The sequence below is a fragment of the Sorex araneus genome, chromosome 2 (genome assembly GCF_027595985.1).
Source record: "Sorex araneus isolate mSorAra2 chromosome 2, mSorAra2.pri, whole genome shotgun sequence".
NCBI lineage: Eukaryota > Metazoa > Chordata > Mammalia > Eulipotyphla > Soricidae > Sorex > Sorex araneus.
Window position 1 is genome coordinate 303354203 of NC_073303.1, and position 25299 is coordinate 303379501.

Sequence of the window (25299 nt, forward strand, 5' to 3'; positions counted from 1 at the left end):
AATATTTGGTCTGGCTCATCTATCTAGCAGTGAAAGTGGATTGTTATGTTTCTTTGGTTAATAAGCAAATGCTTTGTGGATATTACTGACATTTCACTGAGCTCAGTGGTATTGATAAGGTTAGTGTACCCTGGTCTATTTTTTCATTAACCAATAGGTAATGTCCATCTCTGTTTCTACTTTCTTGAGGCAGAATCGTCTTGAAACTGATGTATGTGAGCTGGCATTTTTCTTCCTATAATTGTTTTGTATGATTTCCTCTTCCATTCTTTCACATTGAGCCTGGATTTATCCTCCAAGTTTAGATATATCTTCTGTAAGCAGCAGCTAGTTAAATTTCCTTTTCTGAACCATCCAGCTACTTTATATCTTTTGGTAGAAGAATTAAGTCCATTGATATTCAGAGATATTGTTGATATAAATGGCCACATTGCCATTTTTGTTGTGTACTGTTTAATTATTTTTAAAATGTTTATTTACTTTCTATAGGCAGCCTTTCAGTAGTTCTTACAGGATTGGTTCATATATTTCAAATTTTGCCAGCTCTTGGCTCCTAAAGGCTTTGATTCCTTTCTCAAATCTAGGAGACAGCTTTTCAGGATAGTATACTCTATGTTTGAAGTGTTTGTTTTTCAGTAATTTGAATGTTATTACACTCTTTAATTGCTTGTATAATAATCCACTAGATTTACAAAATTCTTCCTCACCACTCAAAATCTAATGCAACATTCACACAGAATGGCAAGGTATCCAGAAAATTGTGGATAGACTGAAATTTTCCAAAATTATACAACAGTACAGAATTAAAGTAAACTAAACCAAATGGTACTGGCATAGAAGTAGACATGAAGATCAATATCAATGTAATTAAATGTATAGAATAAATTTATTATTCTAAGCAGTTTATTTTCAACAAGGATAGCAAGATACTCTATGGAAAAGATACAATATTTCAATTAATAACACTAACACTTCTGGATATCTACTGTATTACTGTCACTGTCATCCCATTGCTCATCAATTTGCTCGAGTGGGCAACAGTAATGTCTGCATTGTGAGACTTGTTGTTACTGGTTTTTGGCATATTGAATATGCCACAGGTAGCTTGCCAGACTCTGCCGTGGGGGCAAGATACTCTCGGTAGCTTGCCAGGCTCTCTAAGTGGGGTGGAGGAATTGAACCCAGATCAGCCTCGTGCAAGGCAAACAGCCTACCCACTATGCTATCGCTCTAGCCCAGATATCTACAGCAAAAGAAAAAGTGGGAAGCCTAATTATGCCATATCCAAAATTAACACAAATGAGAAACATAAATGTAAAATCTAAATCTCTTATAATAAATTCATAATAAATTATGTGTAAATATCTATGATAATATGCAACAGTTAATTTCTTAGATATGAGCAATTAACCAGAAGGGAAGTAAAGATTAAATTCAAACTATTAAAAAAAACCCTGCAAATCAAGAGAATTAAAGAAAACCTATTGATGAGATAAAATATTTACATGCCCAATACTGGTAAGGGACTAATATAAAGAACTAATGTAGAAAACTATGAACCCTTTATAGACAATAATATAATTGAAAATTGGGCTAGGAATTTGAACTGACATACCTCTTATCACTGTCACTGTCACTGTCATCCAGTTGCTCAGTGATTTGTTCGAGTGGGCACCAGTAATGTCTCTCATTGAGAGAGTTATTGTTACTGTTTTTGGCATATCTAATACACATGGGTAGCTTGCCAGGCTCTGCCATGCAGGCTCCATACTCTTAGTAGCTTGCCGGGCTCTCCAGAGGGGCAGAGGAATCGAACACAGGTTGGCCACGTAAAAGGCAAAAGCCCAACTGCTGTGCTACAAATTGTCAATAGACACATAAAAAAGAGCCATAATATGATTGTCATTCACTGTAGTAATAAAAAAGTACATTAGCTACTAATTTTAAATAACATGATAATCTTGGAAAGTAAACCAAAAATCTAAGTAAAAGTAGTAGTATAGAAAAACTGGTCCTGTTTGTGGAGAGAATTTTGGAAGATTTACTATAGATTTACTGTAGAAACTAGTTTGCAATACTTTTGTCTAAAGGTATTTTACCTAAGAGATTCATGAGTAGTCTGACATTATAGACGGAATTAAAAAAAAAAAAGACAACTCTCATTACAGAATATAAACATTTACGAGTGTTTTTAACTATAGTTCTTAGAAACGGCATACATTTCTCTATGCTGCCCATGCCTCAGGTAATGATTGCCACTTCTACATTATGTTCATTATGTTCTGTATCATTAAAAACACTCACTTTTGTTCAGGAATAATATGTACGCAGAGGAAGGCGAAATGCAGTAAGGAATTAAAGACAAACATAAAGCATTCTTCACAGACATGGGCGTTTTATCATGTAACTGAAAAGACAAGGCTTGGACTTGGTTTTTATTCAGAACGCAAAGCATCTGTGACCTCCGAGATCCCTGCTAGAGTAGAAATCTACATTGTAAGTCAATCTACATTGAAAGACTTACATTGTAAAGTCATTATTCACTTGTAGCAGCGGAGTCAGTATGAGAGGAAAGAAATAAACAAAGCGGGACCTCTGGACCTTTTCATACTACACTCAGTCTTCCAATGACAACCGGCAGATCCCTAAAAAGGGATCATCCGGTTCAACCCCCTCATTTCACACAGACTTTCACTACATCTTTTGATGAGCACTCCTCTTATGTCTTATGGGCTGTGACAATCACTATTCATAACACTGACTCCAACATTGAACTTTACCCTCCCAAAATGGGCAAAAAAAAAAAAAAAAAAGCCTTAAACTGCAGGCCAAACTGCCAATCTGCACAGTTGTATTTCTAAGCAAAGCTATAAATAGCTATAGGCTGGATAGCTAGAGGCTATACTCCAGGCAGTCTTTTTGTGCTTCAATCTTCCTGTACCCTGTTTCTAATTACTACATTAATTGCACAACACCAACAAGGGCACTCTGCAGCCTGTTCCTGTGTGGACAGCATCTTGTCTGAAGGCGGTGAGGGAACAACTCCTCACTTATGGGAGAGTGTCTCTGCTCTTCACCTCAGTACCTTGTAAGTTCAGTCCCAGAATAGGAGCAGGGGAATTCAGAGCTCAGAGGAGAATGCAATGAAGCGCCACCCTTCTGGCCTTAATAGAGGTGACAAAGCTCTGCAAGGATTTACTCTCTTCAGACCATTTCTAGAAACTCAGTCCCTGGGAGGTTTCGCAGCCCCCACCCCCTTCTGAATTGGAGAAGTGCCATGCATTCCGAAGCTTTAAAACTGGGGTTCTGTGATCATCACATTTTCTCATGGGCACAGGGGTCTCTTACAGAACTGTAGTCCTGAAATTGCTCCCAAACCACTGTACTTTGCAACTGCTTCTCTTTCCCGGTATAGTCCCTCCATGATTTAATCTAACACACTAATTTAGCATGTTTTTACAACTTTGGTATCACATACGTTAAAGAAAGTATTATAGAACTGAATATTAGCTGTTACTACCCTTAAACATTAGTCAGATCTTTTCCACTTGGAGGTGTGTTTTTTCAAGTCATTCATCCTTGAGGCTATACTAAAACCAAGATGCCCCACCTATCTTTTCATTCAAGATTCTCTTTTTCCTTTCCAGCTTCTAGAGCAGGATCACAATCTTCACACGACACTGTTTATGTAAGAATTTACTGACATACCTTATTGGTGTAAAAACTGGAATCCTAGTTTCTCCTGTGGAAGACCGGGATTAAGAGTGCAAGCAAGAGGCTACAATCCTCTCTTAGCAGGCCTGATATCAGGGTTAGGGTATGAGTCTCTTCTTGATTCTAACACCTACTCCAAGTCTCACTAATTACCAAATAATATGTCCCAAAGTTACTGAGTTCCCTAACTCATCCTAGATATACCCACACCAGTGTGAGGCACTCAATAATAAAATGGCCTACATTTACTCTGTTTGATCATGGATCCTAAAGCTTTCTTAAAATGTTGAAAGGACTGCAACTTTCAAAAAAAAATAAACATCATGATAACAATTTCAGTTTGCTTATGGAGTTGATGAAAATTTCAATGAGACATGTTTAAAAAATAATTGCCTAAAGCATATTATCTTTGTAGAACCATGGCTGAGAATGTGCATATCAGTATTTTCTTACAACCTGTCACTTTATTATTATTCCAAAAAAATATGTGTTCTCTATTTTGTCATTGAAATGGGAAAAATTACTAGAGGTTATGATAGAAAAGACTGCTTAAGAGAGTTATTCAAGTTTGTGTTAAAAAAAAAAAACTACAACAATAGAATTTTGAACATGGTGAGCAATGAACCTGATCGGGTCATGCTGAGTAAAAGATTAGTTGGGATACACTGCTTTTCAAGACTCTAAACTATAGCAAAAATTCAATTATAAATCTAATTACAACTTTAATTGTTAGGCCAGATTACTTTCTGTTGCTGGTTGTTTCATTCCTTACTGACACATAAGCAGGTGCACCTCAAGGTGCCAACACCGGAAGGCCTAATCAGCCCATCCCTTCTCTATGTTACCTCCAGCATCATATTTTAAGTGACATTGTGAGAAAGTTGAGGTACATTAGATTCTACATGGAAGTAAGGGTTGGTAGTGTAAATAGGTAGGGCCAGGGGCAATAGGGCATCATTCCAACAATACAGTTGAATGAACCGTAGTCCTTCCAGAAGCTCTTCAAATTATCAACCCCATGGTTAAATACATTTAGAAACTAAATAGAATACAGTGGAGAATAAAAAAAAAACACACTTAATATGATTAGAAGGACAGTACAAGGATTAACACACTTGTGTTACATTCTGTGCATTGTGGCTGGTCCTACACACGATCCTTTGAGCACTGCCAGGAATATTTGCTGAGCAGAGCCAGGGATAACCTGTGAGCACTGTGGTTGTGGACCAATCCTCTTCCTAGAATAATCACATAATAATAGTAGATTTGAAGTTCTATAGAGGGAGACAAAAAGATTAGCTTAACACTCCATTTCTTTAATAAATTCACTGCATATTTTTCTTTAAATGTTGACACAAACATTGAGAAATTAGCAAGAAGGCATGGGGAATATATATTAAATACTCATATGGGATATATGCATAAAAATTACAAAGTTTGTGAATATACAGGTGGTATCTCTTCACGTTTCTCAGTTTCAAGAATGTTTATGATGTAAACTGTTTTTACCAGACAGACTCATCTTACATGCAAAAGAGAAACATAAACCAGATTTTCCATTTATTTATTCTGTAAAATCTGATGATTATATCTAAAATTATAATATTTCAAAGATTAATTTTTGAAAATTCTCATTAAAAAAGTTTAGGATTGAGTGGTCATTAATATGCAAAACAAATTTGAGGATATTTTTCACCCAGGATGCATATTTCAAATAAAACTGGTACTGAAATTTACAATGCCAACATTTTGAATGAAATGCAGTAACACCTAAAAGTACATTACAAGATTTATTTCTAGATACTTAAAATTCAAAAACTCTTTGGAGAATACTAGAAACAGAAAATGTTTACTTTAGTAGCACTCAACTATGTTTTGGTTCAACATTAAACCATAAAAGAATTCATGAAGCACACCCATAGATTCTGAAAGTCTGTTTTGTAAAATACTTTAAATTATTTAAGTTGCAAAAAAAAAGACCTCCAATATTCAAGGACCATATACAAAATCTCATCTATGACCAAAAATGTCTATAAACACCAAATTCTGTGTCAAATAACATAGATTTTGATATTTTCTGTGTAACTCTCAACCAATACAATTTTCTTTATTGAAAAAATGTTCTATAATATTCAAATGTGCATATTAAACTTTTGATATGTACTTAAACTGCTTTTTTTAAAATTTTTATTTTATGGGATATTAGTAAATATTAGTAAATAGTGACATAGAAAGAGAGTCTCTTGCCCACACGCTTGGCTGTCTTCCCTGGGGACCCCCAAAGGGGATGGGCTCCAGCTTCCCTCCCCGCCCCAAGCAGAGCTTTTGGCGGCTGAAGACCAACAGAACCTAGCCACAGCCATGCTCAAGGCCCCTCTCCACATGTTCGGACAAACCTCACGCATGAAGTTACCAGCAGAAGAACCCAGGTGTGTGTAATCCCATCAACTGCCAACATCCAGAGACTTAAAAGCAAGTTCCCAGAAGTGATATCTTATAACCTACTTTTCCCTCAGGGAGAAACTAGCAAGCTACTGAGAGCTTCCTGCCCACATGGGACAGCCTTGCAAGCTTCCCATGGTGTATCCATATGCCAAAGCAGTAACCATCTGAATCTCATTCCCCTGACCCTGAAAGAGCCTCCAATGTGGCATCATTGGGAAGGCCAAGAAGAGAGAGGCTTCTAAAATCTCAGGGGTAGGATTAATGTAGAGGTTACTGAGACCACACAAGCAACTCGACGATCAATGGGATTTCATGATTTGTGATTCGTAAACAATTTAAAGTAAAATAGAATATGTCTAGTGACTACTGTTTTAACACTTTAGTCTTTCTAACTCTCTCCCAGACATGAAGTAAAATCAAATTATATAATACAGTGTGCTAGCTTTCCTTTCTTTCCAGAGATAACTTGTTATTCTATATTTATGAATGCTATCAGCAGACCATTACCAGTTAGTTTTGAAGTTTTGTTACAGAGAATCACTCTATTCATAGTATCCAATCATGATAAGTTACATAATCAGAGATTGATTACATAAGAGGCACAAAGTTTAGACCCCAGGGTCCACTAATTAACATATATGCTAGATCCACAGCTTCCTAAAATTCTTTGCAATTTTTCTTTCCTCCTGCTCAAATATTCTTATTATTTTTTTCTGTCTCTTAGGTGCTGAACAATCAGCCAAAAAAATTCCCTAATATCACCCATTTCTGGAGAAACTACTTATCGATCATCTCTAAATGCTGATATGGGAAGTTAGCACCATAGCATTGTAGCACTGTTTTCCCACTGTTCATCGACTTGCTTAAGTGGACACCGAAATATCTCCATTGTGAGACTTGTTGTTACTGTTTTTGGCATATCGAATACACTATGGATAGCTTGCCAGGCTCTGCTGTGCGGGCGAGATACTCTAGGTAGCTTGCCGGGCTCTCTGAGAGGGACAGAATCAAACATGGGTTGGCCGCATGCAAGGCAAACGCCCTTCCCACTGTGTTATTGTTCCAGTCCATGGAAAGATAAATAGAATAAACTTGAAGAGTGGGAAATGCCCTCAATATAGGAAAAATATCTCTTTATATATATTTATAGTTATACATATAAATTTGCATAATATGTACTTTTATACACATAATGGTATATGCCATGTAAATTTTAAAAAGTAAAATAAGCATGCAGCAATTATTTTCTATAAAAGGAAATGAAAAAAACAAATGGTAAGTGACTTGGCATAAAAGAATTGAGGGAGAGAATATGTAATGGTACTTCTCTGAGTATATACTTTTGCATAACAAGCTTTTGGAGAGAATTCTAGTATTATTTGAAAACTTTTATTAAGTAACCAGCATTTACAAAACTGTTAATAATATTTCAGAGAAGCAAGTTCTTACAACAGGACAGCAGCAGTTCCTCAGTCGCCTACCACTTCTCTCTAGAATCTGTCTCATGTCACAGTTCTCACTCCTGTATACCAAACTGGTTTGTAGACCGACTCTCAGGGACTATTATTGATTTTTTTTTTATTGCTTGGCTAATTTCCTATATACTTCACATATGAGAGAGATATTTTGATATCCCTTCTCTGGTTGACTCACTTATAAACTCAACATGACACCCTGCAATTTCAACTATGCAGCAGCTGGGTTCAGGTTGTAACTCTTGATCTGGATAACCAGCATTCCATTGTATATACACACCACAGGCTTTTTGTTGTGTTGTTCTAATTCATCTGTTCTTGGGCCCTTAAGCTATTCCTAGATCTTGGTTCATAAAATAATGCTACATTCAGGGGCTGGAGCGATAGCTCAGCAGGTAGGGCATTTGCCTTGCATGCGGCTGACCCGGGTTTGATTCCCAGCATCCCATATGGTCCCCTGAGCACTGCCAGAGGTGATTCCTGAGTGCAGAGGCAGGAGGAACCCCTAAGCCTTGCCGGGTATGACCCAAAAAGCAAAAAAAAAAATGCTACATTGAACATAGTAGTACAGATCTTTTTGAACTAAAGTTTATGACAAATACAGATGAAATCTTAACTTTGGTGGAGGGAGTACGAGTCAAATCCGCCTTTTATCAGGACTTACTTCTTGTTCTGAGCTTAGTTAGCATTCGTGGTGGTGCTTGGAGAACCATCTGCAGTATCCAAGTAGGGTGAGCACCATGAATGGCAAGCACGTTAACCCCTGTACTATCTCTCTGGCTCCTTAATTCTTAGTTTTTTGAAGTATCTCTATACAGTTTTCTAAAGAAGAACCAAATGAAATTCTCCAACTTTCCCCCAATATCTCTAATAGCATTTGTTGTTTCTAAAATTTTTGATGTTTGCCAGTGTCACTGGTGTTAGGTGATATCTTATTATCATCTTTAAAATTTGCATCTCCCTGAAGAGTGATGAACAGTTTTCATGAACTTATTGACTGTATTTCTTCTTCAAGAACTGTCTGTTCAGTTCATCTCTGATTTTGTAAATGGGGTTGTTTGTTTTTGTTTGTTTGTTTGTTTTTAGGTTTGGTGAGTGCTTTAAGAATATTGGATATGAGTCCCTTTCAGCTATGTGGTTCATGAATATCTTCTTGTAGTAAGTTGTCTTTTTTTATGTTAATAATCCCTTTTGAAATGCAGACATTTCTTAAAGTAGTACCATTTGTTTATTATTATGTATATTTTTCTGGCCAATATCATCAGGTCAGTGAAGTTGCCTCTATGTCATGGCAAGTTATGACAATGTCTTTTTCAATGTATTTTTTAAACCTAGCCTAATACCTAGGTATTTAATCCATTTGTATTAACTTTTCTGTGTGGTATAAAACAGGAATCCACATTCATTTTATTTTTGTATGTGTGAACCAGTTTTGACACACTATTTGTTAAAGAAGCTCTTCTTGTTCCATGTCATGCACCGAATTTCATTGTCAAAGATAAGATTAGCTGCCCACAAACTTGAGAGTCTATCTCTGGGCTCTCAATAATATTGCATTGATCGGAAAAGTTGCCTTTATTCCTATACCACACAGCCTTATAGTGTAATTTAAAGTTGGAGTGAAAAGTCTTCTAGGTTCTCTTTTTCCCCAGGATTGCTTTGGCTATTTGGGAAGTTTTATCACTCTATAGTTTAGCATTATTTGGTTTATGTCATTTTAAAAGGTCATGGAAATTCTTGTGGGGACTTCATTGAATATTTATAGTTTTGGGGGAGTTTAATCATTTTAATAATGTTGCTCCTTCCAATCATGAACTAGAAACATGTTTCCATTTAGTAGTATCTTCAGTTCCTTTTAATAGTGGTATATGGTTTTCATTGGAAATATTTTTCACCTGCTTTGTTAATTTCCTGGTATTTGATTTTATTTGATCAAAATTGTTAATGGGATTTTAATTTTTTTTAAAAATCTGAATTCCTTTAATGTCTTTCTTACCCAGTATCTGTGGCAAAAAATTTCAATATAATGTTGAATAACACTGGTGAGGTTAGATGTACTTGTCCAATTCCTTATCTTACAGAAAAGACTCAGTTTTTCTCTATTGAGTATGATGCTAGCTTTGAATTTGGTAATATTAATCCTACAAAACCATAAATTACTACTACTGAACAACCAGTAGATCAGAGAAGGAATTTAAGAGGGAACAAAAAGCTTCCTGGAAACAAACAAGAATTTAGACAAAAGTTAACAGAGCATTTACGACATAGCAAAAACAGTTTTTAGAGTGACAGAGTAATGAAAGGATTCATTAGGAAGCAAGAAAAGCCAAAATAAATAACCTAATTTTATAGCTTAAGCAGCTAGGAAAAACACCATGTAGAGAAACAGAAAGCAAGAGGAAAGGATGTAATCAAATGCAGAAGAGAAATCAATGAAATTGCAACTAAGAAAACAAAAGATCAATAAAATCAAGATCTGTTCCTTTGAAAAAAATTATCACCAAAACATTAGCTACACTAAAAAATAAAGAGAAAGAAAGAAAGAAAGAAAGAAAGAAAGAAAGAAAGAAAGAAAGAAAGAAAGAAAGAAAGAAAGAAAGAAAGAAAGAAAGAAAGAAACTAATAAAACAAATCAAACATGAAAATGGAAATATCAAAACAGATACCATAGAAATTAAATTACTTGTCAGGTTTTCTAAAAAAAAAAAATCTCTTTCTGCAAAATAAAGAGAACCCAGGAAAAGAGATATATTTTGTACTTAAAACATTCAAGGGTTAAATCAAGAAATAGAGCATTTGACCAGATCTATAAATATCAAGGACACTGAAATGTTAATCAAAGTCTCTCCCAAATCAAAAGTCTGGGCCCAGATGGGATTACTAGTGAAATCTTTCAAGCATTTTTAGAGAACATATTTCCATTCCTTTTCAGGCTCTCCCAGAAAGTCAAAGAACTGGAATCCTCCCAAACAGATTTTATGATGCAAAGATTATTCTGATACCAAAAGCAGACACTGAAGCCACCAAAAAAGAAGTATATAACATATGTTATTGATGACTACAAACACAAGTATCATTAAAATATTAGCAAAACCCCAGGGTTGAACCACATAACATTCCCACCAGCAGTGGGTAAGAGTTCCTTTTTCGCCACATTCCTGTCAACAAAGATTGTTCTGTAATAGTAGGATTATTTTCCTACTATAATAATAGTGAGATTATTTTCCTACTATTGTGCCATTCTCACTGGTATGAGATGGTATCTCATTGTTGGCTTAATTTGGATTTCTCTGCTGGTAAGTGTTTTTTAAATTTTTGTTGTTTTGTTATTGATATTTGTGAGTACTTTATATACTCTGGACATCAAACCTTTATTTATTTAATGTGTTGAATGCAAATATATATTTTTTTCTCATTTAGTTAGCTGTCTTTTAGTTTTAGCCCATGATCCTTTTGCCATGAAGAATCTCGTTAACTTTATATGGGCCCGTTTAGTTATTTTTGATAGTTTCCTTTGCCAGTGGGATCACATCATCGAACTTTGAGGTCTAAATCTTAAAGTGTTCCGACTAACTTTTCCTTAATGTACTTTGCAGTTTCTAGTCGGATCTCAAGTCTTTGATCAACTTTTAATTGACTTTTTTGTTAGGTGTAAGATATGAATACAGTATAAATTTCCTACACATATTTATCTAGTTTTCCCAGCACCAGTTGTATGAAACAGTATAGAGAGTCTCAGTGTAATTAGAATTGAACTGCCATATGACCCAGCAATTCCATTTTCGTGCATCTACTCCCAGGACACTCTCTCAAGGGGATATATGCACACCATTAATCATTGCTGCACTCAGTATAGCAGCTAAGTTATGAAGTCAACCTAGCTGCCCAATGACAGATAAATGAGTTATGAATATGTGGTATATACATATATATACATATATGAAGTATGTATATATGTGTGTGTGTATATATATATATATATATATATATATACACATACAAGGAATACTTTGTAGCTTCAAAAGTAATGAAAATCATGCTGCTTGCTGCAACCTAACTGGAACTGGAAAATATCATGATCAGTGAAGATAAAAGAATAAAAACAAATGGTTTGACAAGCAATCTGTTTTATATAGAATATTGGATGAGGAAATGTAGGATAGTAAAAAGGGGATTCCTAGATCACTCCTGACTCAATATTTAGAGAGGAGAAAGATAGAGAGGGGAAAATAAAACTGTAGGAGGAGGGGGGAGGAAAGAATGGGAAGTACTGGGTGAATAGGCATCAGGGTTTCAGTTATACTAGAGCCATATATACAAAACAGAGATTCAACTGAATTGAAAACCTGAGATCTAGACTGCAATCACTGAAACTTTCTAATTCCTCTTAAATTGATGGAGGGGCACAGTGTGGAAGTTGGGGTGGGGAAGGGATAGAGAAACACCAGTGGAGGAAAGTTGACATTGGTGGTGGGGTTGGTGTTGAAATATTACATGTGTAAAACTCAACTATCAACAACTTTGTAAATTAGTTATTTAATAAAAATATGCAAAAATTAGCAAAACAATTCAACACTATATAAAAATGACTTTTCACATAACCATGCAGGATTGTCTCAGGTATGCAATAATGGTTTAATATATGCAGATTAATGAGCATAATTAATACATAAAAATAGAAAGCATATTTCCATGGCAACTAGTTAAGGAGATACTAAAAGAAAACACATCAAAAAGGAGAATTTAAACTATCAAAATTAGCATTTGACATACTATACTTACAAAACACTAAAAACCTATCAAACATCCTAGAGACAACAATTTTGTACAGTATTATGGCAGGATGGAAAAAACCAAGTTGCAGAAATCCAGTCCATTCTTATACAGAAACAATGATATACAAGAGAGACAGAGAACTATTTTAATCTCATTCTCAAATTCACCACACAAAAATCAAATACCTGGAAATAAGTTTACAAAAGAAGTTAAATAATTATATAAAGATTATAATAAATCACTGCTAAAAGAAATTTAAAAAATAAATGAAAAAATATAACCTTCTTAAGAACTGAAGGAGTTGCATTCTCACTCAAGCCCTATACGCATTCAATGCAGTTGCTATAAAAATAACCAGATATTTTTAAAAAACATAGAGTAGTTGCTGCTAAAACATATATGAAGTAATAAACCATCCACAATATCCAAAGCCAGTCCGGGGAGGGTAAAAGAAGATAGGAGGCTTTTTTGTCCCAGCTTTAAATTATATTATAAAACTATAGCAACTAATATAACGTGGTACTAGAATAAGGGCAGGTCTCAGAGTAATTGAAATATAATTAGAATCCGGATTTCTAAAATGTGATGAGCATTTATTAAAGATAGGAGATATAAAGACAGCATTATTATTAAACTGTACTGAAGAGATGATACATTAAAAATGGGTTTCACTCTAATCCATTTTATGTAAATGGCATCTGATCCCTATTTTGAAGCAAGAAAACTTACCCAAATTATATTTCAAAACAAATATTAGATCTTTAAATGGAAATTCAATTTTAAACAATCTTTTGAAAACATTGGCTATTGAACTTCCTGAAAACTTTAAATTATTAACAATGAGTCATTATTTAAATAGTTCTATGAATCAGGGTGAATGACATACCTGTGTATCTGACTCTTTAGGAAAATCTCAAAAATCACCAGCTGCAGTATAATAGTAAAAGCACTGACTTTAAAAAAAAAAATCCCCAACCAAGTGACATGGCATTTTATGCTGTGAATATCTAACACTTTGTTTTGGCAATAATGTATATACATATATATATATATATTTCTACTATTTCAACTTTGTTTCAAATGATTTATTACTAACTCAAGTCTATCTTTCCTTATCTTCCCAGGTAAACATACCAAACATTTCTGGTGAAAACTGTCACAAATTACAGTGATCTTCTTTGAATAGGATTGGTTGGCAGAACTGATGTTTAACTGTCACTAGATAAATAACACATAGATCCACTGAATTGAAAAACTGGGGCTATTAAATAAACCATGTTATTGCTTATAATTGCTAAAGTAAAATCACTGTAAGACTTCCTTTCCTGAAACAAAAAATAATTAAAAAAAAACAAATAAAAATAGTACAAATAGAAAGATGACATACATAAAATTTGCAAATCAAGTTAAATTTCAGAAAATTTATAAGGAAAATATATAAGGAAAAAATATAAGGAAAGTCAATCTAAGTCAAGATTAAAGAAATATATTGGATTTCAATGACCTTACATCCCAGAGATAAACTATGTATAATCTGAAGATTGTACTAAAATTAATCTCTGTGGCCCACATAGATTTCAGAGGATAAATAATTAAAGATAGTATATATATAAATAAAAAAAGGATTTCTAACCACTATATTTATTCCTTCATATGTCAGACAATTTTTAAGTTTAGAAATTAGGAAAGGATTTTTCTTTTCCACATTTCAACTGAAACCAAATTGGTTATTCTTTAAAGAGATCCATTTTTAACTTTCCCATTTTTATACTAACCACAATTCTGAGATCCTTTTTGTTTTGAGCTTTGCAAATTATATTCAACTAATGAATTTACAACAAGTTTATGTTTAATTATACCTGATCATGAGTTATTCTAATTAAAATGTTATCATAAGTTTCAGTTGTCATGCACCACATGTCAAGTTCTTGATAACATGATCTAGTTTTTTTTATGCTTCAAGGTACATAAAGAATTCTGCTATGTGAACCTTATATACCTTCAGAATTATAATGTTTTAAGGCTCAAGGGAAATAAGTTTATTTTTATCATAGTTTAATGTACTTCAAACACATGTACAAAAAAAGATGGAAGCAATTCTACTGAAGTATCTGATCACTGTAACTGTCATCCCATTGCTCATAGATTTGCTCGAGTGAGCACCAGTAACATCTCCACTGTGAGATTTGTTGTTACTATTTTTGGCATATCAAAGTATTTGATATTTTAGATAATTAATGTAAAATATTTGGTAAATTATCAAGGAACTGAAATAATGTACCATTTTCCCTTAACCAAATACTCTAAATAAAATTATAATCTTTTATATCAGTGGAATTTCTGCTTTTTGTGTGGAAGAAGGGATATGAGGGAATTATCAGACACATCTAAGGAAGAAAACTACATTGGTAAGTGGTTATACATATTTTTTATAGTTTTATTAGGATTATTTAAGGTAAGGAGTAGCCAAAAGTATAGTTTTGTTAAAATAACGATTAACTTAATCAGCAAATATTTACTGAGAACCTCAATAGAAAATGTGAGTTCAGCACCTGGAACACAGGAAAGGCAGCATTCCAAGATGATGAAAGAACAGTAATAGAAGGAGACAAAAGTTAAACCATTATCCCCAGTGTATAATTAATATGTGGTGGGTGAAAAAATTATAAATCTTCTCTGACTTATTTTTCTCAAAATTGATAATTGGCCAGGGAGTCTGTTAAACTTAAAATGATTGGTTTCATATTGATGTCTGGATAGGGCTCAAGGCTTTTTACTTTATAAGTTTGTTACATATATTACACGTTACATGTATATATGTAACAAACTTAGGTACATATATATATATGCATGTGTGTTACTTATATATGTATATGTGTGTATGTCTTAACATAATCCTTTTGATTGTGAAAACATAAGGCTCAGAGTAGTTAACAAGCTAAATGATGTCAAAAGCTTCGATTTGTAAATAGAATTATGATGCATCTTTCTATATTTAGGGGCAAGATATTTTTAAGTAGTTTACTCGTGTTGGAAAGATAGTACAAAGGGGAAGGGTGCTTGTCTTGCATACAGCTGACCTGGGTAAGATCCCCAGTAGATCATATAGTGCCCAATCACCACAAGGAGTAATTCCTGAAAGAAAAAGTTAGAAGCATCCCCTGAGCACTTCACAATGAGTTGTGACCCATTGTATGCTAATCACTAACTAGAAATTATAGTAAATCCTATCCCTTGTTTGTACAATTCATTTAGATTGTGAGTTTTGGAAGAATGTAATGGCATTTCATTTTAAACAGAAAACTATGACATTCTTTTCAACAGTAAAAGAGAATAGTCTATCAATATTTTCAACCATGAGTAAATATCACAAACAATATTTTGAATAAAAGAAACTGCATATTAAAGAATATATATTGTATGCCTGTCCTTTTATTATTTAGGATTACTATAAAATTATGAGAGTAAGTCATGTGGTAAACTAAATCTAGTGATAGAAGAGGACTGAGAAGGAATTAAGAGAACATTTTGAAGAAGTGAAAATGTTCTATAAATAGACATAAAGTTTGGAGATATGTTGTCTTGCCTTTTAAAAAAAATAAAATTTTTTGAATCGCCATGAGATAGTTACAAGCTTTCATATTTGGGTTACAATCTCACAATGATCAAACGCCCATCCCTCCACCAGTGCACATTTCCCACCACCAATATCCCGGGTATACCCCCCCTTTCTCACCCTCCCCCTGCAGACAATATTCCCCATACTCTCTCTCTACTTTTGGGCATTAGAGCTTGCAACACAGATACTGAGAAGTCATCATGTTTGGTCCATTATCTAGTTTCGGCATACACCTCCCATCCCAACTGGTTCCTCCAGCCATCATTTTCTTAGTGATCCCTTCTCTATTCCATCTGCTTTTTAGGATGTAAGAATTTTCCATTTCTAAGGTATGTTTTACCTGAGAAAAGCAAAGGATATTGGTGTGTATGGCAGGATATATAGACAAATCAGAAAAGTAAGCATGCAGAAAGTTGGTAAGTTGGGTGAGGCATTTGGAGGATTCATTGTTCTATTTTGGATTACTTAGTACGTGTAAAGGAAAAATCAAACATTTATTATTATTATTTTTAAACATCCCCTTGTGTTCTCACTATATTAAACTACTTCATTAGAACTTAATTATCCTTTGATTCTTTAATAAAACTACATTTCTAAATCTGGAAAATAAAAGTAATAATAATTTTTCTGATAATCATATGCAGTTTACAGTAATACAGGGCATGAAGCGAAATGGTGCTATTTACATGGAACACCTTATTTTTGTAATAATATATTCTCCCCCCCCAAATTTGAAGATTTTGTTTTGTATTGTTTTTGAGCCTTACCTGACTTTGTTTAGGAATTATTCTCTGTGCTCAGGGGAATTATTCCAAGTTGTGCTCAGGGGAATACTGTGTGTGTTGTTTGGGATAGGATCTGGGTCTGTCACATGAAAGTCAAACACCTTACACATTACACAATCTCTCTAGACCCAGTATTTTTTTAAATAAAATATACAGTCAAATTTTCAAGATGGGTAAATTAAAAAATGTAATGACTACTCTTAAAATTTTAAAAATTTTCTCGAAAATTTATTCTAAATCAGTGGTAATAACAAAAAAAAATTTGACAAATACGATAGCAACAATAGTATAAAAAATCATTGATGTATGTAAAATGATTTTACATGGAAGCATATGATATCAAAGAATATTTACTGTTTTATTTAAATAATTAAATGATTCAATATTTTATATAAGAAAATATTAAAGTTTCATCTGATATCTCTTCAGACAATACTCATTAATCGTAAGGAAAACAAATAGTAATATTATGGAGGAAAACACTAATAGACACTCATAACCAAGTGTTGATATTTAACAATATGATAAATTGAAAAATATCCATAGTATGGGGCCTGTCATATGGTGCACTCAGAGAGGTATGACATTGTTTTCGGTTTCTTGCCAAAAACGCATCATCACAATCTAATCATTAGAAAATATTGGATGAACTCAATTGAGAGAAATTCTATCAAGAAACCACCATTAATCTTCAAGATTCAAGATATTAAAAGAAACACTAGAAAATCATATAGACTGGGGAGAAATGGAGACAAGCTAGCAGATACAGTATGGGATTCTGGGTTAGATGAGAAGTTATAGAAAAGCAAAACAGTGAGAGTACTGGGAAAAATTAGAGTAAAATCTTTAGTTATTAGTGTTATTTCATCATTAGTTTTATGTTTTGTATTAAATATGTTAATGTTAGAGATAACTCAAATGAAAATAAGTATACTCTATTAACCACATTTACAGCTTTAGGGAGTGAAATAAGATTACTAAAAAATAAAAAGCAAAAGAAAATGAAAACACATTGAGAGTATAAAAAAATTGAGCATTTCACAAAATATGACTGAATTCATTTATTTGACATCCAAAGTTGTCAAAATCAGGGACCATGGAAAGCAAGGAGGTAGGGCACTTGCTTTTCTCTTTGCACGTAGCTGACCTGGGTTTGATCCTCGGCACTGCCAGAAGTGAGTATTGAGCACAGAGTCATAAGCAACCCTGAGCACTGCCTGGTTGGCCACCCCACCAAAAACAAACAAACAAAAAAACCCGAAAACCTTTTTTTAGTTGCTAATTTTGAGTAAATGGTACTAAGTAAATAAGTTAAGAACTTCAGCAGAATTATCTGCATCCAGCAGCAGTCCACTGTCCTCCAGGATGACCTGCCAAGAAGTCTCCTGAAGACATGCATTACAACAGGCATGCAAGTGATTTGCAAATGAGAGAGATGGGCTGAGATTGAATGATACCCATTTGAAGAGCGACTACTTTTAATTTTGAACAGTGAGACAATGAAGTATACATTGTACCAATGATGTACTGGAGGAAATATTGCAAGGACTATTAGAAGAGAATATTACAGTAAAAGGGTTGTAATCAATAAAGCCAAAAAAGTAGAACAAATAAATTATAACTAAAATGGCATCAATTAATTCTTCCTTAGAGGACGTTACTACTTGATTGGTAAAGTTAACATAAGTAAAAGGACAGTTGAACTTGAGTAAACAATTGGTAAAGACTAAGTAATTTCTAGTTAGTTTAATTAGTAATAAAATTGCATGATTAAAGACTAGTATTACTCTGGATGGAAAAACAAATATATTTTTTGTTTTATTTTGTTTTAGCCAAGTCTCTGTATAAATGGAATATTTGTCAAGACACTTTGGACAGAAATCCAGTGAACTAAGTATCTGCCAAGATCACAGTTCTTCTCTCTTTGCCATATGACCCCTGATTATATGGTATGATTTCCTTGGAAAAAGAAGAGTGGATGAACTAGAGAGCAACATATCTATGCTACCAAAGACTGTAAAAACTATTGTGAACTTTTCTCTTAGGTACCCACAAAACTGGATCATACCAACTCATTATTTTACACACATAAAGGCCATGTGTACCCGTAGATTCTGAAATTATATCAATTTTAGTTATTCTCAAGCATAAGACACTCGATGCTTCTTGGTTTTTGCTTGACACAAACATGAAGTACCAAACCCTCATAATGTAAATTTAACTGACTAAACCAACAGTAAAGTTTAAAAATATTTCTCTTTATTCATAATGCTGCAATTTATTGCAACCAAGAACCCAGTATAGATTGTTTCAAAACTGCTATTACAAAAATTAGTAGTCTATACATTTAAAAAGGATAAAAATTGACTTTTATATTCTAGAGCAAAATAGATCTACTTCTACTTGATCAATTTATGAAGTATATTTTTAGAAATTATAATCTCATAATATTAATAACTATGATTTGCCAAGAACTTACCAATACTTGGATAACCGGGCGTAGAAGGGTCTCCTCCGGGATTCAGGGACACCATAAAGGTATCATAGCTAGGATTTTCAATCCTTGGTAAGTCACAAGGATCTATATATAGAAGAACGCCTCCAAATCCAGCCTTTTCCAATAGGGAAAGCTAAAAAATGATTAAAAGAGAATAAGCATACTATTAGGAACAGTTGCTAAGATGGATGAGTGAGATGATGTGACCCCACTATACTGTGGTGATTCTCCCCAATACCCCTCATAAAAGGAGAGAGAGTGAGACAGACAGACAGAGACAGAGAGAGATCCGCTAAAGGACTTGCTTTTCATGTGACAGATAACCAGCACCAACATGGTCCTTGAGTACTGTAGGGTATGACCCTTACAGACAGATCTGGGAGAAAGTACTGCGCTGTGGCTCAAACCTTTCTTCCAATAAATAAAAATAAGTGTGTAAATAAATAAAAGTAGTATCAGATGCAAAAAATTGTACATATACAGCTATCTCATGAGCCTGGATAAGGAAAGAGGATCATCTTTTCAAGGGATTTTTCTTTTGAAACAGACACGTTGGATTTCCAAGTGATCCAATCCAGCTGGATTCTGGCTTCTATTTTTTTTTCTCTTTCCACAATATGTACGCCGAATTCCTATAACGTTTATGTTTAAAATTTCCAAAAATAACATCTCCCTGATTTCTCTCATTTTTAATTATCCAAGTGAATTTGAAGTTTTTTCTTCTATGAGATGAAAAGGAGTCTGGCACAAGATTCTGCTGAAAAAGGAGAAGGCTTCGATCCAGGTGATTTCTAAGATTCAGTAATTTGGTGTATTTCCCAGAGCTGAGACACTCAAAGTAGTTGGTAAACTTAGACATACTTTCTCAAAACTTTTCTGATTTTTGCAAAGGTCCTAGCCGTACTGTTTATTCTGCCCTCTGCCCTCCCAGATAATGTAATTGGAGAACAAAGTGATAAGCTTCCTTTTGAATTCTTAGTTTCTGCCTGTCATTAAGCAATTTGAAAAGAACTGATTACTGTTTGAGATAGATTTGGTGACGAGATTCCACTCTGCGCTTTAGGAACTCTTCACAAAGTGTGACAAAGCAGATGAACCTACCCACCTGTTATGTTCGCTTAAACTTGTTCAATAATTTGGGGGAAGAGGTGGCAGAGGCAGTAGTGGGCTGGCAGTAAAGAGCTAATTTATTTTAGTAGGACTTCACTGTTATGAAAAGCAATATTCATGATTCAAGGAAACAAACAAGGGGATACTGGCATATAACTGAGACTATGAGTAAGGATTATTTTCAGTGTAGAATGTTACTACAAATTATGTGGCATTACTTAATACCTATATTTCACCCTTACTGCATATGTTTAGAGTTTTATAGGGGGCTGCACAATGCAGAAGTTTATGTTTGTAATGGAATACATAAGACACATAATCATGTATAGATATAATTATATAAAAGAAATAATAGTAGAAAATAGTCAATCTTAGCATGACACATTATTGACATTTTTAACTACTACACTATACTGTTTTTCTATTTTTAATTCAATGCAATATATCTATTATATTAAAAGTAGGGGATTGAATCCTAACACTGGAACCCTACTCATGATTCCTTATGGACATTGCGGCTATTTTGCAAGATTCAAACAGGATGGCATCAGTGGGACATGGACAAACCGTGGCAGTGGTCGCAGTGTCACCGCCTGTCCTGGTCGGGCAGAGTCACAATGCCATCGGACATAGAGCCATGGCGGCAGTGAATACAGTGGCTTATCCACTGTGGAGTGCTGTCAGCCAACTATGGGGTGACCTGGGACTCGGCACAAGTGTTCGACCAGGCACAGACCTTCTGCGATAGGGTCCTGCTTTGCCAGCTGCTCAACAACCTCTGGGCTCATTCCATCAACCTCAAGGAGATCAACCTGAGGCTGTAGATGTCCCAGGTGCTGCCCGAGACGCAGGCTGGTGTGTGTTTGTCAGTGTGCAGATCGTTACAACATGCCAGTTGACTAAAAGCTTACATTCAGTAGACTGAGAACACCTGTAAAGGCCGCCCTCAAAGCCTCCATCCTGGGGCTGGAGCAATAGCACAGAAGGTAAGGCGTTTGCCTTGCATGAGGCCGGTCCGGGTTTGATTCCCAGCATCCCATATGGTCCCTTGAGCACCGCCAGGAGTAATTCCTGAGTTCAGAGCCAGGAGTAACCCCTGAGCATCACCGGGTGTGAACCAAAAAGAAAAAAAATAGCTCCCATCCCTCTTGGAGAGCCAGGCAAGCTACCAAGAGTATCCTGCCCACACGGCAGAGTCTGACAAGGTATCTGTGGCGTACTTGATATGCCAAAAACAGTAACAACGTTGATCCTCATTTCCCTGACCCTGAAAGACCCTCCAATAAGCCATTGAGCTACACTAGCATGCAACAGGGATGAATGGAGACATTACTGGCACCCACTGGAGCAAATTGATAAACAGCAGGATGGCAGTGATACAGTGATAATTAACTCCATATGTCTTCTATGACAGAGCACCATAATCAAACTTGTTATTAGTTCTTGTTGTTATTTGCCATTTTAATAAAGAGAGTAATAAATTAGGGAGAGAGAGGATTGAGAGAGGAAAAAAGAGGAAATATATGTATATATAATTCAGAATTAAATACCCTCTAGATGCTCAAACTGAAGTTTTCAGTGAAGGCTTTGAATATTTACGTGCTGAAATTGCTATTCTTATAAAAATGATCAATGGAGTGATTTTGAATGTTCTGCTTACTACGGTAAAAATTATGAAGAAAAAATGAGCTTCTCTAGACATTTTTTAAAAGTAAAAATTTCCTTTTATTTCAAAAGCAATTTATGGTTATTAAACAGAAAAAATATATATAAGCTAAAAGGAGTTCCAATCAATCTAGAGGTAACACATATTAAAATGTTGCTCCACCTAAGACTTATGCACCTATACAAATAAACTTAAAAAAAAGTCACTGTCATAAATATTATTTTCCACGTATTTGTTTCCACTTTGGGTCCATTTTAAATATTTGTCTGTATGATACATATATTTCTGAATAATTTAATAGCTTAAAACTGTATTTTATAGAGTAGATGAATAAAATAGATAATGCTATATAGAGACCAAATATATTTTAAGTACCACAATTGTTAGTCATATAAACTAACTGCAAGTTTTTTTTTTTTCAAGTTTTATTATATTATAACCATCTTCCTTTTAGCCAAATCTTTGTATAAATACATTCCTTCAAGCAGTATACTTCCATAGTATAATCTCAAATTTCAAATGCTATTGTTCTTATTATTTTGAAAAATGTATTTTCTATCCAATAAATAAAAGATTATCTTTACCAGTCATATACAATTATTTCCATCACTAACATTGAATATTGCTTTTATAGATCTATTTACCAATAAATCTAGCATTTTTTCCATTTTTAATATATAACTTTAATATTTTGTCATTTTACCCTTTTTAATGTACTGCTCTTAATATATATTATATAATATATATATACATATATATATATATATATGCTTATTGGTGGCTAGACCAAGCAGTGCTCAGGGCTTGCTCCTGGCTCTATATTAAGGTTTCATACCTGGAGAGGTCTAACTCTCTCTATCAAATTTTAAGTATTTTAACATGTTTATTTCTTGCATTTTACGGATGATGAAAACAATACATAGAAAGGTTAAATGAGTTCTCACTTATATAGCTATTTAATATCAGTGCCATTGATAGACTCCAGTACTGTCTCTCATTTTATTACTTTTCCTTTTGCTTTTTCACTTGACTGATTTGCTTAGAAGTAGTAGACTTCAGTTTCAAAGGAGAATAACCTCACCTCACCTAAGAATCACCCTGAATCTGGAATGCATTTGGGTCCCATTCTTGTCTTTTTTTTTTTTTTAATTTCCTTTCTGTTTAGGTACCATTTTCCTAGACAAAGCCCACAGTTTGCTTATGTGAATAAAAAAGCTAATTTGCACATGTCATTGTTTTGATGGTGAGTAAATACCATTTAGTCAAATGGCCCTTTGCAAGGATCAGGGATCCATGGGATTCATCAAGGAAGACAGAGCTTTGAGGGTGAGTGCATCTTACCAGCCCGTGGCCAAGGGCTGACCCCCCATGTCAACCTTATGATACTCAGTTCAATTACCCAAGTGTTTCCATTTATTGTGTCTTTAATTACAATTTCTGACTGATCCACTTTCTTATTGAAAGTGGTATTTTAGGGGCTGGAGCGATAGCACAGCGGGTTTGCCTTGCATGCAGCCGACCCAGGTTCAATTCCCAGCATCCCATATGGTCCCCTGAGCACCACCAGGGGTGATTCCTGATTGCAGAGCCAGGAATAATCCCTGTGCATCGCAGGGTGTGACCAAAAAAAAAAAAGTGCTGCTTTAGTGTACAAGATGGTAGATGAAAGACACTAAATGTAACAGAAATAAACTCAACATAGATATGAAATAGAATCAACAACATCAGAGAAATTGGCTATAATTTTTTGATAATTCTTTTCGGGTTTTCTTTTCTCTGAAATTATATGCATTGTAACATTCCTATTTTTTATATTTTCTCAAGCTGTAAAAAATGCTGAACAAAGCTAGCAACTTCATCTGTGCAAGCAAACAGTGGTCCACCACAAAGCAGACTTCCAATTGAAATATGAGTCATTCTCTTTGCAAATTTTTGTCTTCAAATTTATTTATAAGTAAACAATTTCACTAGAAGAGGAGATCCTTTAATCCATTTAGACATTTCCTACCAAAGCATGTTAATTTTTTTTAATTTTATTGAATAATGGTGACATAGTTACAAACTTTCATATTTGGGTTACAATCACACAATAATCAAACACCCATCCCTCACCAGTGTACATTCCCCACCACCAATATTCCCAGTACACCCCTTCTTCCCCAAGACAATATTCCCTATATTCTCTCTCTACTTTTGGGCATTATGGCTTGCAACACAGACATTGAGAGGTCATCATGTTTGGTCCATTATTACTTTTAGCACACATCTCCCATCCCGACTGATTACTCCAGTCCTCATTTTCGCATGTTAAAAATTTTAATACTAACAAATAAAAATTAATGTGTATTTAAAATTTTATCCTATGGCCAATTCCATTGAAAATAAGAAATAGAAAACTTTATGTGTTCTAGGGACATACTTCTACTGAATTGAAAGCTCTATGATGGTCACTGATGCATCAGTGATACATCAAATTTGACACTTAAAACATGTGCCACCTCAGGTTCAACAAAACATGCATATAATTAAATCATACACTATTAAATCATATTAGTTTTAAGATGGAAGTTACAGAAATATTTCATGTTGCATACTGATAAAAATGTTGCACATAGATATTAACATATAAAGGCAAAAGAGACCAAACATACATATGCAGTATTTTATTTTTTAGCATAATGGGTAAAAATTACCACATATAATAGACATTAGTCAGTTACACATTGGTATTATTAGGAAAGATATTTTTAAATATATTCATCTATTATACAAAAGTTATTTAAGAAAGAATGGAAGGAAGGAAGGAAGGAAGGAAGGAAGGAAGGAAGGAAGGAAGGAAGGAAGGAAGGAAGGAAGGAAGGAAGGAAGGAAGGGAGGGAGGGAGGGAGGGAGGAATGCCATAACTAGAAAAGTTTCCTAAATCTTCATATATAAAATAAAATAGTATCTTATAGCCTACTTCTGCCTCTGGGAGAACCTGGCAAACTACTGGGAGTTTCCTGCCCACATGAGAGAGTTTCGAAAGGTTCCCATGCTGTATTCATTTGCCAAAACCAGTAACAAGTTGGGTCTCATTCCCCTGACCCTGAAAGAGCCTCCAATGCAACATTGTTGGGAAGAACAAGTAGAGAGAGGCTTCTAAAATCTCAGTGATAGGGCAAATGGAGATGTGACTGAGATCGCTCGAGAAATTTGACGATCAACGGAATGAT

At 34.4% G+C, this 25299-nt stretch overlaps 1 protein-coding gene across 1 annotated transcript in view; it reads right to left on the reverse strand.

Moving 5' to 3' along the window:
* Positions 1–25299, reverse strand: part of NAALADL2 (N-acetylated alpha-linked acidic dipeptidase like 2) — a 743119-nt gene that overhangs the window by 489858 nt on the left and 227962 nt on the right. Inside the window, exon 6 of the mRNA XM_004603291.2 lies at positions 19294–19444. Coding sequence (XP_004603348.2) covers positions 19294–19444 — 151 coding nt within the window. The remainder of the gene's footprint in view (positions 1–19293; positions 19445–25299) is intronic.